Source organism: Phoenix dactylifera, chromosome 3, assembly GCF_051530095.1.
Source record: "Phoenix dactylifera cultivar Ajwa chromosome 3, Ajwa_hap1_PhDact_Kaust_v1.1, whole genome shotgun sequence".
In the NCBI taxonomy this organism is placed as follows: Eukaryota; Viridiplantae; Streptophyta; class Magnoliopsida; order Arecales; family Arecaceae; genus Phoenix; species Phoenix dactylifera.
Window position 1 is genome coordinate 31786828 of NC_143192.1, and position 17442 is coordinate 31804269.

Sequence of the window (17442 nt, forward strand, 5' to 3'; positions counted from 1 at the left end):
ACTCTTAGGTGGCCTATCACCTTTATTTTTTTTTTCTCCATCCAACGGTCATTGTATAGTTTGTGGTAAAATATGATCAGGATTGTATCTTACGCATGAAAGAATGATACATCTTCCTTCGCACGAATCCACCATCAAATCATTCTCCAGTCACTTTGAGATCTGTGCAGATGGATGAATGAAAGAGTTCGAAATGCTTGAGATCCATGCGGTGGGTGATCCAATAATCAATTTGTGCGAAGGAAGGTGAATGCATGTTCGGTGCCAAAGGTACAGCCCTGATCTCTCTGAACAATAGTAAAGATCTTCTAACGATTGGCTTACTTCACTTAAAGATTGCCAACAAGGTAAGGCAGCCATTTTCAACAATTACCTTCCTTGCATTTAGATTTTAGGTTATAAATAACGCCTCATGTACCTTCATGCTTCAGCCACTACTAGGTAATCGGTATAAACAAACCGTGCTTTATCTGTAGCAAGCACTCCCAACATCTCATGATCTTAGTCTTGCTTCAACATACCTTCACTTCAAAGAGTAATCCTTAATATTTATTTTAATCCAGTTTGCTGCTTAAGGTTGCCATCAAACCTTTTAGGTTCTCTTTATTGTTCTTCAAGTTTACCTGGGCATTAAAATACTCCTCGAACGTCACCGTTTTTCAGACTACTCAATTCGTTAGTTCCATGTATCAATATCAAAAAGACATCTCGGCTTTACAAATTTAACATAAAACAATAGCAGAAAGACAAACACCCCAATTATAATTTTGCATCCCTTGTCAATGGTTCTCTCTCTTTCAATGTTTTAGTTTAGTATCCCATCTCCTTCTCTGTCACACTTAAAATGGTGTGTGTATTTATTTCCATTCAGATGAATCAAATAATGTGCATGAGTATCTCCCTACTGGTATCTCCTCTTTTCATACGGATTTGACAACAAGAAGATGGATACCCATAATATTAATTTAACAATCTCCCCTTGTCCAATTCCCTGCAGCATTGCATCATTATGACCACTGAATCTAAAGAAAATGGGGGAATATCAAACCTGAATAATTCGGCATTCCATAGCTCGAGGAATAACAAAGCACAGCTCTTCCAAGCCAACTATTGGCACGCCTCTTTGAAGTCCTCTTTCACCTGTGCTTGCGAACAACTATCTGCACAAGCTCGATCAGGAGATGATGTCCCTGCTTGCAGTGGAGTCTCAGCTGGCATACCTTAGATAGGGTGATGACTTTCTTGTTGGGATCAGAGCAGGCGAGGGAAAGGACAGCTGTTTGTAACTTCATTTTAGTTATATAAAAATCTGAACAGATTGCTTAAGAGACAGTGCTGTCGAGCATTTCCTTAATGTTTACAATCCTATGTTTCTTTTTTTTTTTCCTTCGTAACTTCTACCACATTTCTGTATCAATTGAAACAAGTTCATGAGTTTATTGGTTCTGATCACCTGATTATTGTGACTTCTAAGTCATGACATTTAGATGATCTGTGACATCCTGCATTTATTGTTATTTTTACTTGTTAAAATTTTTAAACATTTAAATTTTAAATTTTATACTTTTAATCATGTATAGTTGTGTGCTGTTCTGAAATCCAGAGGTTATAAACAGAATAAAGCTAGAGCGGCAAACGATCCAAGCTGTTTCCGAACAATTGATTCACAGCTTGGTTTTCAGCTTATTAAATCTATTGTGTTCAAGAAAGGATTTGAGCTCAAGTCGCATTCTCAGGCTGCAATCCCTGCCTTGTTGATTCCGTACAGGAAAATATTTCACCTATTTGAAGAATAGTGCATTCAAGTGGCTCATGAGTTAAGTTTCAACACTTACGGAGGCGCTCGAGTCCAATCCGAGGACAGGTCAAATCTGAACAACCAAACCTCACTTCAGCATTGCTTTGTTCGCAACTCTGAAAAGAGAGACAATGTTATCCTACACTACATGATGCATGCCAGGATATGCAATCCGTTGATTGTATTCACCTCATGTCATCACATCCATCGATCTAAAATGCTAGGTTGACAAGAGTGATGTCATGCGAAGAACATGGATTGGTAAATGGCTCCCGCTAATGCATCCTCTATGTGTAGCTCTCGATGATTGATCTTTCTGTTGCATTTGCAAAGTTGCTCTCCCACATGCAGGAGAATCGTACAAGTAGTAAAACTCGAAAGTTCGAAGTCGATTCCTCAGGGAGCGATCTATGAATTATTAGCGTAATTTTAGATGTAATTTTAGATGGTTTCCAGAAATTAAAAGCGGAGAATAATAGGTAAATAAACAAAATTCAATGAAATAGAGATGGTTAGGGATCCAGAATCCTCCATGACTATATTGCATCCAAGGAATAAACTCTCGGTTCTTGATTAAAGATATAAAAGTAGAATAGATCTAATCATGAAATATATTTCATGAACACATGAACTCAACTTTTTAGCATTCATCGTGCCTATTACGTCTACGACAAATTAAATACTAAAGCAATCCATGTATCAATAAACATAAACCATTAAAAAACTATCTACAAAATAATTATGCAAGAAACCATAATACATCAAAAACATAAATCAATAAGAACAAAGGTTCAGAGTTTACTTCAAAGAAAGCAATACATCAAAGGTTCCTCCATCACCCTTCACTTAAGAAATCAGCCTCTCATTACAAACATTAGCCTCTCTCTCTCTCTTTTTTTTTTTCTTTTTTTTTTCGGAAGCAGAGCGTCCTCTGTTTTTTTTAGAATGAGAGATGCCCTTCCCAGCCGAGAGAGATCCCTTTATATAGATCTCAGAGCCCTTCAGCCAGCGATGGATCCCCTGATCGCACGTGGAGAGGAGGGAGAACGGACACACCAGATGAGATGGGACTCGGAACACGGAAGAACGGACGCTTGGGATCGTGCGCGGGAGGCTGGGAACGCATTTGTGAAGCGCATCCTAGCTGGCTGCGGGATATGGAAAGCTCGGACGGCTGATGGCTGGATCGCGAAGAGTGCTGGAACGGGTGAAGAAGAAGGTTGATGCGGAGATGCGCGAAAGAAGCGGACTGAAGCAGAGACGGACGACTGATGCATCGCGGGAGGAAACTGATCTTGGAAGGTGCTGGAGCATGGACGCTTGGGATGCATCGCGGAAGGCTGATCACGAAAGGACGCAGACTCGAAAACTGGACGCGCGTGAGACGGGCGGAAGAAGAGGACGGACACGGGACCTTTGGCATGCATTGCGGGAGGATCGTGGATGGCTGGGATGCAGAGCCTAGGAGATCTGATCATGGATCCTGGGACAGTGAAGATGGAAAGGGAACGCTGAATTTGGGAAGTCGCTGATTTGGAATTAAGAAGTTGACTGCGGATGGTTGGATCACATGCGGAAGAGGATGAGGCTGGATGTTGGAATGGCTGATCTGGGGGCTCGGACGGCTGAAGATGAAGCATGGAATAGGCAGCCAATACTCGGAATACTTCTCCAGCTGCATGTGATCTTTCTTTATTTTGATTTTCAATGCGCTCTAAAAGCTATGGCGTGTAGACATGTGTGCAAATGTGCTTGACCAGGTTCAATTATGCTCTAACATCATCAGGCTTGGGGTCATGCATCATCCCAATCTGTACCTAATGCGCATTTAAACTCTAATTTACGATAATATGTGCCAACAAAAATATAATATTAAATCAGCAATTTTATCGTTATCTATTAGCAATAATACTAATCTAAGTGGTATGTAGATCGCACTTTTGTACTTTCATCACTTTCTTTGTCTCGAACCCCATACTCCTATAGGGCTGGCCTGGAATTGACTGGTGGTGGTTGGTCGCTGTTAAAAGATAAACGATTATTCAATAATGCACTATGACATGATATGCACTTATAGGCTATTTTTGATAGCTCTTCATCTTTTGATAATGGCCATCAAAAGTTGCATTGCACTGTGGTGCATCCTGTGTGCACTGTAGAGAATCCTGATGGTAAAACATGAAGCATGGTGATGATTCTATCAAGTTGCTAAGGTTTTTATTGGATATGTTATGTTGTAAGACTAGTCATAAGCGTCAGCCTTGTGTATCCTTATTTGTATTATTGTAGAGGCCCTTTGAATAACCCTTCACGTCCACGTCTCCAGAGCTGGAGGAGCAGGACTCAGCTACCCTTTTTTTTTTTTTACTTAGATAAGGTTTGCAACCAAATACCGTTGACACACCTGATCACTTAATAAACTAACAATCCTGGGAGGATGATGTGATAACAGCCGTCCAACGGACGCCAAAGTTAGGGAGCCGGGTCTGCTTAGAGTGACATCATGTGGGCCTGTTGATGAAGATCGTGCGGCTGTGAAGGGCCCCGAGTTGCATCCGTGACGTCTACTCTTTTATGATCCGTTTCTTAGGGAAAGGCCTGCCTGTCGTGTACGTGCGGTGAACTCCCTCCACGCTCATGCTTTTCTTTTTTAATTTTAAGAGCCTGAAAACACTACGTCCTCAACTTCCCGCCTGTTTCCATAAAAACCAAGCAAACCTCAGCTTTCATCGTACCAATGAGGAGAAACTATACCCCGTGTTAAAATATTTATAAAAAAAAGTAAAAAATTAAAAAATTAAAAATAATTTTATTTTTTTATTCTATTATATACGGTATGCCTCAAGAATTACACTAATATAGGTTGAGATAGAATCACACTAACATAAAATCACTCTGACAAAATTATTCTAATAAAAAAATAATATAAATTAATATAGAATCATGCTAATAAAAAAAAAAAAAGAGATAGAGTGATTTGAGAAATTGTGCTAACACCCTACATTACATTCATCCTATGGCAGTGCACCATAGGATGAAAAATCGGACTGCATTTAATGTAGGGTATAATTTTTCGAGCTAGCTTGATAAGGTCCATGTCGTCTCAGCTTGCCATTTGTTGCTTGCGGTAGCTCTCCATTTCCTCTCCCGAAAAAAATACTATATATTAGCGTGAAAGCAAGTTAGTTTTTTATGAATGTGAGAAGCTGTACTTAGCCTCTCTATGGCTATCGAGCAATTGTTTGCCTGAAAGAATCCATCGGCAGGTTGCAAGTGCGACTACATTTTTTGAGCAAATTTTAAGTGTGAATACCGATTCATTTTTAAACTTCGTATCAGGCTGAACAGCTTGTTTCTTGCTCATAATAAAATATATAACAAAATGTTAATGGGAAATTGACCACCTTATATTTGTGTTTGGAAGAAATAATTAATCCGCACAGTGCTCCAACAAAGATGAACATACATAATTTGATCTGGGTTCTGCTTAATATGGATAGCCAAACATGAACAGCTATAATTTACAATAATAATTATATCCTCCGATGACCACTCATAACCACCCAAATAGAGAAACACTAATTATACGGCCCATCCAGCCCAAGCATGTCCTCCCATTCGACGAATTGACACCACTCCCTTGCAAGTGGAGGCCTAGGCCCACCAAATGAATACCCACTCCCAATGTTCCATTGACCCACCACAAAAGTGCATCGCAATTCGTGCATTGCCACGTGTACGTTCATGATTACTTTTTTCATACTTAAATGCGATTCCTTTCCGCCACTAAACTCGCAACTCGCCAACCACCTCCGATCTGTTGCCCAAATTTTGATTCAAATACTGGCGGTGCGTTGGAGGCAAGCAAAGGGAAGGGGAGCGAGAGAGAGCGAGAGAGAGAGCGAGAGAGAGAGAATGGCGAGTAGAATCTTCTTTTTGTCGTGCCTCCGCGCCGACGGCTCGTACCGGAGCCTCTCGCCGCGGCCGCACTACCCGTCGATGCCGAAATACCCGAAGGGGGCAAAGGCCTCGGCCGCGGCGAATGGCGGCGGCGACGACTCCGGGGCGACGCCGCAGGAGGAGGAGGACGAGCAGGAGAAGAAGGTGGCGCTATTCTCCGTGCTCGGTATGACCTGTGGGGCCTGTGCCGGATCGGTCGAGAAGGCGATCAAGCGGCTGCCGGGTATCCACGATGCGGCCGTCGACGTTCTCAACGCCAGGGTCCAAGTCATCTTCTATCCCGCCTTCGTCTCTGTGAGTCCTCTCTTCTTTTTCTATGTTGCATATCCTCCCGATTTTATTTTTGTGTATGTTGATACTGAATTTTGGATTGGCTTGATTGTCAGATTTTGTAACACCTTTGGTTTTTCAGAATTGTTAAGGTTTTTGGATATTAATCTATCTTTGGTTTTCGAGCTGTGGTCAGATTCTGGAAGAGATCAATCTGTTCTTTTTTTCCCCTTCTTTTGAAAATATCATGCTTAGTTCAGAATCACATGTATCAATACTGCTCCTTTTCTTTTGTTTGTGAAAACCTATGCGAGCGTGAACCTAGTCCCACATCGGTTATTTCCCTTAGAAATTTTGGGTACTTATACAAGATGAAGAAACCTAGCTAGCTTTTTGGGTGAGATACTAGATTGTTACAAATATATCAAAACGAACTCGGCCCATAGTCTATGTGAACTAGGAGACACTGCAGCACGAATTTATGGAGGTTGATCACGGGCCGATCGTAGTATTTGTGATTAAATTTGAATGAATTTGAACTCTTAGCTTGTCGAGAATGTTAGAGTTTAAACGGGAGGAGTATGTGAGTACCCAGGCAAGCGTATGTTTAGTCTCACATCGGTTATTCGCCGAGGAGATCTTGGGTACTTATACAGGATCAAAAAATCCAAATAATATTTTTTGGCTTGTTTTTTTGGGTGAGATACTAGATTGTTACAGATGCAATGGTCCCACAACCGCCATACATGTCATGGTTAGTTAGGGTAACGTTTGGCTAGTATAAATTGGACTTTAGTGTAGCCTGAATCCATTACAACTTAAGCTTGAAGCGTAGAAATGGACTTGGTAAAACTTTATTAGTTAAGTGAAATCCTTATGATTCGTTTTATTTAAGAAGCAATTATTTGGGCGAAGATTAATACCTCTATGCATGGAACAGGAAAATTAACATTGAGCTTTGATTTGGTGGAGATGTGTCTATATGAGTTTAATGTCTGACCTTGTATGTTTAAAATGTATCATTGTCAAATAGTGATACCAGAACCACATTTTATCGTATGTGTAATTCTTATATATAAAACCAATGTCAAAATTTCCTGCCAGGACATAATCTTTTGACATCTTGGAGTCGTTTCACTTTTTGGATTCTTCTGCTGTGCATCATGTAAATCAATCAGTTGTATCATGCCTACCTAAATTCTGGACATTTTCTTAATCACAAGTCAGATATATTCTTCTAAATTTGGAGAGTGAACTTCATCTTTGTTCATCGCATTTTTTTGCTTTATCTTTATTCATAAAACCGGATTCTATGGGAATCTAAATAACATGAATGCTTGCATCTTCCAGGAGGATACAATTAGAGAAACTATTGATGATGCTGGATTTGAAGCTGCACTAATCAAAGAGGAGGTTAAAGAAAAGCCTACTCTAATATGTAGATTGCGCATAAAAGGAATGACTTGTACATCTTGCTCAAGTACCATTGAATCTGCTTTGCAAGCTATTGCTGGTGTACGGAAAGCTTTAGTAGCCTTGGCAACTGAAGAAGCAGAGATCTGCTATGATCCTAAGCTTGTAAGCCCCACCCAGCTAATGGAGGTAGTTAAAGACACCGGTTTTGAATCTATACTTATTACCACAGGGGAAGATAGGAATAGAGTAGAGCTCAGAGTTGATGGAGAACTTGATGGAAGATCTATGTCTATGGTTAAAAATTCTCTACAAGCACTCCCTGGAGTTGAAGATGTAAACATTGATCCTGCACTTCACAAAGTTACTGTATCTTACAAGTCAGATCAGACAGGTCCTCGGAACTTCATTGAAATTATTGAATCAACGGGGTCTGGGCGTCTCAGGGCATCACTATACCCAGAAGGAGGGGGAAGGGAACTTCACAAGCATGAGGAGATAAAGCAGTACTATCGATCTTTTCTTTGGAGTTTGGTATTCGCAATCCCAGTGTTTCTCACTTCTATGGTGTTTATGTATATACCAGGAATCAAGCATGGACTAGATAAGAAAGTTGTAAACATGTTGAGCATTGGAGAGCTTCTGAGATGGATTTTATCTACCCCGGTCCAGTTTATAATCGGCAGAAGGTTTTACACCGGTGCTTACAAAGCGTTGAGACATGGATCTGCTAATATGGATGTGTTGGTTGCCCTTGGCACGAATGCTGCATACTTTTATTCAATCTACTCAGTGCTCAGAGCAGCAACTTCACAAAATTTCAAGGGGACTGATTTTTTTGAAACAAGTTCAATGCTTATCTCGTTCATCCTTCTGGGAAAGTATCTTGAGATCTTGGCCAAGGGTAAAACATCAGAGGCCATCGCCAAACTCATGGATTTGGCACCAGAAACTGCAACACTTTTAACTTATGACAATGAAGGAAATGTCATAAATGAAAAAGAGATTGATAGTCGACTAATACAAAAGAACGATGTGATTAAAGTAATACCTGGTGGGAAGGTAGCTTCGGATGGTTTTGTTATATGGGGTCAGAGCTATGTCAATGAGAGCATGATAACGGGGGAATCACGACCTGTTGGAAAGAGGAAGGGTGATACTGTGATTGGTGGGACTGTGAATGAAAATGGTGTGTTGCATGTACAGGCAACTCATGTTGGATCAGAGAATGCTCTATCACAGATTGTTCGTCTTGTTGAATCAGCACAAATGGCCAAAGCCCCTGTGCAGAAGTTCGCTGATCGCATTTCCAAGTATTTTGTGCCTCTCGTAAGTAAATTTGCAATTCCTTTTCTTTCCTCTTTGTTTATCAGTCGAACCTTCTATTCTGGTATAGAGCGGTCCACTGCTCTGAACTGTCCCAACTCCTGAATGACAAAATAATAAATTAAGTAGTTTAGTGGCTTTTTCCCTAGTGTTGCACTGAACACTTGAATCTTCCTAGTCACTTAACAACTGTTACTAAGGGGTCAAAGGTCCTCCAAATTTTTGAGGTTGATTATTTAGAAGGTGAAAACTTTTTTAATACTGATCTCAAAAAGTTTATGAAGTTATATTCAACCAGACATCTTTCTTCTTGATTGTGATTCATTGTTGATACATCCTTGTTATTGAGTTTTTGTGATGTCTGTTTATTATGCTTTGTGTTTTCTCTCTTCAGGACAAGATGCTAAGCTGTTTTTCCCCTCTGTATACCATCTTGATTCCACTAATTAATATATTCTAAATTGGCAAATGGCACCTGAGGCATTACCTTTTACCAAATTGACATTCTTTATAAATAACTAAATACCTTATCTTCAAAATCATAAAATTTAGAAAAAAAAAACATTATCTAAACTCTCTCTCTATATATCTATCTATCATCTGTCTGTCTATATCTATAATCACATTTTTTATGAAAACTACCAATTGTCTATCATAAATGTACTGGTTATTGACACACTGGCTCGCTGAGCTATCACTGATTTAAGCAAATAAAATGACGCGCGCGCGCGCGCGCACACACACACACTCACGTACATTCATAAGCTAAAGCTACTTTTAACAAGTCATGGACAAATATCTAAGATATCCTGGATTAAAGATGTTTACATGCTTTTACTTGTGCAGGTTATCATTCTTGCATTCTTTACTTGGCTTGCATGGTTTTTAGCAGGAAAGTTCAGTAGCTACCCAAAGTCCTGGATACCGTCCTCCATGGATAGCTTTGAACTTGCTCTACAATTCGGCATATCAGTTATGGTCATTGCCTGTCCATGTGCCCTTGGCCTGGCAACTCCAACAGCTGTTATGGTTGGAACTGGTGTTGGTGCTTCTCAAGGTGTGCTGATTAAAGGGGGGCAAGCACTGGAGAGTGCACATAAGGTCTGCATGTATAACCTTTCTGATTTTTCCATATTGAAAGGCGCCTGTTGATGTTAATCTTGTGGAGTTGAATACTCTCCGCTAAATCATCACTGCACATGCTCCCTGGTGACTGGTCTAGCATTTTACTATGCTGTGATTGACACCATTATAAAACCCAAGTTCAATTTATATCTCATTGATTTCTGCAACACGAAGAGGTTGTGAGAATATTGTTTGCACAGATCATTTGCTGGGTTGTCTGATTTATTACTTGAGTGAAATTTTTTCTGGCATTTTATTCATCGGGGATAGCATCCATCTGTTATGGTTTCTATAATTCTATATGCACAGTGATTGGTTAAACTTGTAGCAGACAGCATTTACAACAGTATTGACAACCACATGATTAATTATATTATTACTCCACATATTGTAATATTTTCCCTTTACTGGAGCTCATTAAAATGGTATCCTGCAAGTTATATTTAGTCTTTTATTTACTCTGTTGTAAAAAGCTAGTTTTGTTGCTTAAGTCTCATATATGCTTGATAGAACAGATGTATTCTAGTTATGTTTTAATCCATTCTACAAGTTTAAATATGATTTTGCATTAACTTTGTAGGTGGAAACTCTACATATGCCTGAATGAGAAGTTTGAATTTCCAAACAAAAAAATCAATCTGATTGATTTCGTACCCTTCACTCGATGAGAAACTGGGTCAGATTCTACTGATCAACAAACCTATCGAACTTAAGGAAAGATGTGTGGATATTTTGTCATATTCTAGAAAGCTCCCTTCTTATGGGACCAGAATCTTGAAAATTTTCACTACACCTGTTCTCCCCCTGAACTTTTAGTATAGAACACAGCATTTTTTTATTTCCACTCTTCAGTTATATTGTAGGTTTTGGGTCCAATATGTAAGAATCTATGATGATTTTAAAGGATAAATAGTGAAAAATTAGGAGAAACGACTAACAAGTTTGTAGCTCAAAGGAAAAGTAGGTAACAAATTATAGAGCATAAATGGCCTGAGAAGACCAAAAAGGAAGTTGTCAGAAGGATATGAAATGTATTGAGCTGGCAGATGATGTAGCCTTGATAGGAAGAGAGAGCGAAGAAGGATTTACCAAGATGAATCCAGATATATGGAGTATAGCTTCTTTGTTGGGGTACAGCATAAGCTTGAGATTGTCAAGCAACATTACATAAATAAATATGTCAGTCTAATGTCAAACAAGGTGAAAATAGAAGTATAAATCTGATAGAAGCATAGAAGGATTACTATCCTGTGGTTAGCATAGTTTTGAGTATGTGGGTCAGTCATGCCAATTTCAGATGAATATAAAACATGTTCTTTCTTCTTCGATATTCTATCCCGAATCTAAGATAGGGTCACTTCAGAAGTTCTGGCACATGCAAACTTTCTAGTATACATCAGATTGTTATTACCTGCCAGCAAACCTTTAACTAGCTGTTGTTTGAGGAATTTAATTCCATGTAATATTTTGATATGAGTTATTAAGATCATCTTGGAAGGTGCAGCTAATCTGCCATTACTTGCTTGTCTGATAATTTAAATTATTGAGCAAATATTTATGTTTGGTGCTGAAGTATTTTGAAGTTTTGAATATTAAGCAATTATATAACAGAGACTGGACATTACTCTTTGTAGGTCGATTGTGTTGTTTTCGACAAGACAGGCACTCTTACCACTGGAAAGCCTGTTGTTGTTAGCACAAGGCTCCTGAAGCATATGTTGTTACGTGACTTCTATGAATATGTTGCAGCGGCTGAGGTAGGTTATCTTTTCCACAATTCTTTTTAAATAACGGTTTAAGCTTATTATGTAGTTTCATGGAATATCATGCAATCCCTTGCATGCGGCTTTGTTTAACATATAAAGAACAATGTCAATAAGCCCAACGGAAGTGTTATCTATCATGACTGAATTATCGCCTTGCAGCATTCTGCATGCTTTTAAAACAGAAGCCTCTGTTTTTAAGGTACTGAACTGGTAATTGCTATCAGGTAGCTGATGGTGCTTGTTCAACATTTCTATCTTCATAATGCCAGCTTCTTCCCCTGACATTCTAATATTATTAGTTATTTCTTTTTAGTAGACATAATTTACAAGTCAAAACTTTCCTATCCAGGGGTTACTTTCTTTTGTCAGTAATACCTTGCAATATGCTGCATTTTGGATAGGTCAACAGTGAGCACCCTCTGGCAAAGGCCATAGTTCAGTATGCCAAAAAGTTCAAAGAAGAACAAGAAAACCATTTGTGGCCTGAAGCAGAAGACTTTATATCTGTAACAGGCCGTGGTGTCAAAGCAACGGTTGGAAACAAAGAAATAATTGTGGGCAACAAGAGCTTGATGTTGGACTCAGGCATCCGTGTCCCTGTTGCAGCCCGTGAAATTCTTGCTGAAGCTGAGGAAATGGCACAGACAGGAATAATGGTTTCGTTGGATGGAGAAGTTGTTGGAATAATCACAGTTTCTGATCCATTGAAACCCAATGCCCAAGATGTGATATCTCTTCTTAAGTCCATGGAAGTGAAAAGCATTATGGTAACAGGGGATAACTGGGGTACTGCAAATGCGATCGCCAAAGAAGTTGGGATCGATACTGTTGTTGCTGAAGCAAAACCAGAGCAGAAAGCACAGAAAATAAAGGAACTACAGGTATCCAGATAACCTATCTAATGTTTATCACCATTGTCTAGTGCTTTCGCATTCATCTATGTATATATGTATATACAGAGGTGCAGATAGACAAACAGACATCCAACTATTAGAAATCTGATAACTCTGACTTGGTTGTGTCAAAGTCATCATTGTACAAATATTCTACTAATATCGTGCTGATGTTAATTGTAGATGTCTGGCTTGACGGTGGCCATGGTTGGTGATGGAATCAATGACTCACCGGCACTTGTTTCTGCTGATGTCGGGATGGCCATAGGTGCTGGTACGGATATTGCCATTGAAGCTGCTGACATAGTCCTTATGAAGAGCAACTTGGAGGATGTAATAACTGCAATTGATCTCTCGAGGAAAACTTTCTCACGGATCCACATGAACTACATCTGGGCTCTTGGTTACAACATCATGGGCATACCTATTGCTGCCGGGGTTCTTTTCCCATCTTCTAGATTCCGCTTGCCACCATGGATTGCTGGTGCTGCAATGGCTGCTTCATCGGTTAGCGTTGTTTGTTGCTCTCTGTTGTTAAAGAACTACAGAAGGCCCAAGAAGTTGGATACTCTTCAAATCAGGGAAATCTTGGTTGAATGATTGATGGTAAGTTGGGTGTGGCTTAGGATAAATTTGTGCATATGTTTGCAACCCTGGAGTGGTTGACGAGGTTGCTTTAATAAACTGTGCAAAATCAGACTGCTGTAATGCTTGTCTAAATGGATAAATGCTTGCATGGTGCAAGTTCTTTAGTTAATAAGTTACCTTCATTCATTCATTCATTCATCTACAGCTTCATTAATACAATTATTTATACATCCTTTCCTTGTTATGTATTGCTTCATATTCTTTTGATAAAAATTCATCAATATCTCATTTACATAGAATTTACTAGCTTATATTAAAGTACAGGTCGCTTATCTTTACCCTTACCTTTTTTTTTTTTTTTTTTTTGGATAAGCTTGAACAAACTCCACGGAGGATATCTCCACGTAGTTTAAGCCTATGCCACCAAAATGATGAAATAGACTTACACTCACTATTCCTTTCGGCTACCATATTGCCCTCCTACACTATGAACATTAAAAAAAATGTGAAATCCAAACAATCATAAAGTTTAATGCGTATTAAATGCATTTTGCTCCCTCCACTTGTTCTCTTTACTTATCCCAATCAAATATCAAAACACGTCTATTCTGTGGAATAGACCAATCCTTTCAACAATACAAGAGATTCCTTTCCCACTTATCTGCAACCAAATATCACCTTAAAAAATCGAAGCAGCCTCTTGGTCCCAGGCTCTCGAGTCCAGGATCCACAAGATCCAGGTGGTGAAGGTCAGTAAGATTTCCTACGTCACTGGTTAACTCTTCAAGATCCCTACGTAACGCCAAATCCAAAGCCTGCAGTTTAGAAGCTAGCAAATGGAATCAGGCAGCCTTTTGGTACCACAATGACCGGCTCCAACTAATCTTGGGGTTTTCTAAGGCTTCCTGACCCTTCAATAAAACACAAGAAGAGATCAAATATCTGTGGGATGTAGAGGAGCCCTGCTGATCCAGGCAAGCTGTTAAGGCTATATCCTTCAAAATAAAGGCATCGTGTACCGCTCATCCATAATTGCATATATCATATATCATATAGTGTATCTGAAACATCTTGCCGGCAACATCAACATCAAAGAACGATGTTCTTTGTAATTCACCGAAATATTCACTGCCAATGTCTTCCACAAACCATCAATAATTTGACGATAATAACTTTGTCAAAGTAATAATAATTTGGAAACATGGAACTATACAGAAACCAAGGCTGTAGAAAATAATGAAACATCAGAAATAATACCCTTGCTGAATAATCTACAACCTTGTTTGCCGTAACAAGCATTTAGAGAACAAAATAATTACCAAAGCCACTCGACAATCTAATTTGACAATTTTTACTAGCATCATCATGGCTATACATTCCTGACCTCAATTAAACTACACCCTGGCTCTTTCCTCAACCCTCTTTCCACCATCATTCTCCTCACAGATTCCACATCTTCCCATCTCCCAAGTGCAGCATAGATATTCCCCAGTAACACATAATTCCCTGTGTTCTCTGGCTCGATCTCAAACAAGCGCTCTGCAGCTAATTTTCCAAAGTCCACATTCTCATGGATCACACAAGCACCAAGAAGAGCACCCCACACTGCATGGTTTGGCTCAAAAGGCATCCCTCTGATCAGTTCATACGCTTCCTTGAGCCGACCTGCACGACCTAGTAGATCTACAATGCACGCATAATGATCAACATTCGGTTTCATGCCATGCACCTTTAGCATTCTGTCAAACAAGCCCAGGCCCTCATCCACCAAACCAGCATGGCTGCAAGAATACAGCACAGAAGTACAGGTGACCTCATTAGGCTCTACTCCAGACTCCACCATCCGATCAAAAAGCCAAATCGCAGTCTTTGCATGCCCATGCATTCCGTACCCAGCTATCATCGCACTCCAGGACACTAAGTCCTTTACTGGTAGCTTATCAAAGAGCTCCCAAGCCATGTCCAAGTTCCCAGCCTTGGCATAGATATCAACCAAACCAGTGCTTGCCTCAAAACTCCGAGTGAAGCCCATCCTATATAAGTAACAATGTATATTCTTGGCTTGCTGCAAGTCTGCAGATTCTGCATAAGCTGGAAGGAGGCTTGCAATCGTAGCGAAATCAGGTCGTATTGCTTCTGCTAGCATTAGTTTGAATTGTTTTATAGCATCTCCTGCCCGCCCATGTCGGGCATACCCCGAAATAACTGCATTCCATGTCCCTGCTCTTTTCGACCCCCTGGCAAACACCAGCAAGCTCAGTTTCATGCTATTGCATTTGACATACATGTCAATAAGAGCAGTCTCCACAATGATATCCAATTCAAGCCTCAGCCTAATGCACAGCCCATGAATGCATTTGCCATGCTCTATAGATGCCAATGTACTGCAAGCTGAGAGCAAAGAAGCCATCGTTACTGAATTGGGTGCGACTCCCATCAACTGCATCTGGCAAGAAAGAGCAAGGGCTTCTCTCTCCCTTCCATTTAGAGCATATCCTCCTATCATCGCAGTCCATGAGACAACATCCCTCTCACACATTCCATTATCGAAGACACTTCTTGCCTCCTCCAAGCTCCCACACTTTGCATACATATCAATTAAAGAGTTCCTCACTGGAACATACCCTCCGAATCCCTTCTCCTTCACCAACTCATGGACCTGTCGACCCCTCCGTAAGTCCTTCAAATGAGCACAAGCCGGTAGCACCGACACCACCGTGGCCCGATCAATCTCCACACCAGAACCCACTGACCAATCGAAGATCAAAACTGCCTCCTCATCGCACCCATTTTGCACGTATCCTGCGATCATGGTGTTCCAAGAAACAACAGTCCTGTTGGTCATTCCATCAAACAGCATTGTCGCCGCCTCCTTATCCCCACAATTCATGTACATAGCCATCAGAGAATTCTGAACATACTCGTCCGAACCAAACCCGGAAACCAGTGCCTTGCAATGGATTACACTCCCCATATGAAGCAGCGAGAGATCGCTACAAGCCTTGAGAGCGAAAGGATAGGAGAAGTTATCGGGGCGGTGGCCGGAGGAGACCATGTGGGCAAAGAGGTGAAGGGCGTCGCTGTGGACGCCGCATTGGACGTGGCCTCGGATGAGGGCGTTATAGAGGAAGGGGGTCTTCATCTTCGTGGGAGTTTTGTCGAACAGGAGGCGGGCGTGGACGGTGTGGCCGCAGAGGGAGTAGAAAGTGGCGAGTTTGGAGAGGAGGGGGAGAGAAGTGGAGGAGTTGAGGAGGAGGCCGGAGGAGATGAGGAGAGCATGGAGTTGTTTTCCGGGGAGGAGGGCTTTGGAGCGAGTGAGGGATCGGAGGAGGGAGAGGCATTGTGTTGGCGTGCGAGGGACAGAGGGAGGAGAAAGTTTGGAAAGGGTGCAAGAAGGGCCATACATTCATGAGCTACGGAGCCCAGGTTCTTTTTTTTTTTGGGTTTGGCCGGGTATCTGACCGAATTGGTTGTCGCCTGAGAGGCCATGTTACTATTATACTAAAATCAAGCTTTAAAATCCAAAATTTAGATGTATAATTTGCAAACTTTGAAAAACTTTGGAGGGGAAGGAGGAGTACAATTGCCTAGGTCTCCATCTAATCTGACACACACACACACACACACACACACACTAAAATGATAGCTCTGTTTGTGCATAACCCACCATATGGTTGGTCATATTAATAACTTTATAAATAGAACTCTTTCATTAATAAAAAGCTTATTAGTTTATTAAACCATATTAAATAAATAATTTTTCCATAGTATCTAAATTAATATAAAAATTAATGATATTATTAATAATTATATTTGCTTAATGTAGGCTGATATTAATAAAAAATATTTCTTATTAGTACTGTACCCTAAGTATAGCTGCGCAGATCATTAGATTATATTAATATTTTATAAAATAATTTGTATTATATTTATATGCTTACAATATTATTTAAAAATGAAAGCACAACCACTAATGATTAGCTATATTGTGTTTAAGCATCTTCTAGATGTAATATTTCTCTATTTCTTATTATATATAGTGTTAGAGAAAGAGATGATGGCATGATCATGATGAGGCTGGCAGTGCCTAACGTGAAAATGCTTGAGAGAGAGGGACATAGCAGAGGGCAGTGGTCGGCAATGGCTGGTGGGGTTGCCGCAGAAGAAAGGACGGCGGAGGCTTGCGGTGGGAGGAAGGCAACCAGCCTCCTTGTTCGCCCTTTCTTGCCCATTTTGGGCCCTCCTAAGAAGAATCCTGCTTTGTTTCATTCTTTTTGTGTGTGTAATTGTAATCTAATTGAAC

At 40.3% G+C, this 17442-nt stretch overlaps 2 protein-coding genes across 2 annotated transcripts; one reads left to right on the forward strand and one right to left on the reverse strand.

Annotated features, from left to right (window-relative positions):
* Positions 1–5574: 5574 nt before the first annotated feature.
* LOC103705522 (copper-transporting ATPase HMA5) lies at positions 5575–13305 on the forward strand. The gene is made up of 6 exons (XM_008789255.6): positions 5575–6052; positions 7379–8770; positions 9614–9868; positions 11527–11649; positions 12060–12539; positions 12735–13305. Exons 1-6 carry the CDS (start codon positions 5714–5716, stop codon positions 13149–13151), a joined length of 3006 nt encoding a protein of 1001 aa, XP_008787477.4. The 5' UTR covers positions 5575–5713; the 3' UTR covers positions 13152–13305.
* A 973-nt stretch (positions 13306–14278) lies between these two features.
* Positions 14279–16793, reverse strand: LOC103705577 (Tetratricopeptide repeat (TPR)-like superfamily protein). The gene has a single exon (XM_008789339.6). The coding sequence runs from the start codon at positions 16543–16545 to the stop codon at positions 14509–14511; it is 2037 nt and encodes a 678-aa protein (XP_008787561.1). The 5' UTR covers positions 16546–16793; the 3' UTR covers positions 14279–14508.
* Between the last annotated feature and the right edge of the window lie 649 nt (positions 16794–17442).

Bases quoted from the DNA above. Each gene is read 5' to 3' on its own strand.
- LOC103705577 (XM_008789339.6), bottom strand. From the start codon at position 16,545: ATGTATGGCCCTTCTTGCACCCTTTCCAAACTTTCTCCTCCCTCTGTC.
- LOC103705522 (XM_008789255.6), top strand. From the start codon at position 5,714: ATGGCGAGTAGAATCTTCTTTTTGTCGTGCCTCCGCGCCGACGGCTCG. The intron at 9,869-11,526 runs GTCTGCATGTAT...TACTCTTTGTAG, and splicing joins CACTGGAGAGTGCACATAAG to GTCGATTGTGTTGTTTTCGA. The intron at 12,540-12,734 runs GTATCCAGATAA...TGTTAATTGTAG, and splicing joins AGAAAATAAAGGAACTACAG to ATGTCTGGCTTGACGGTGGC.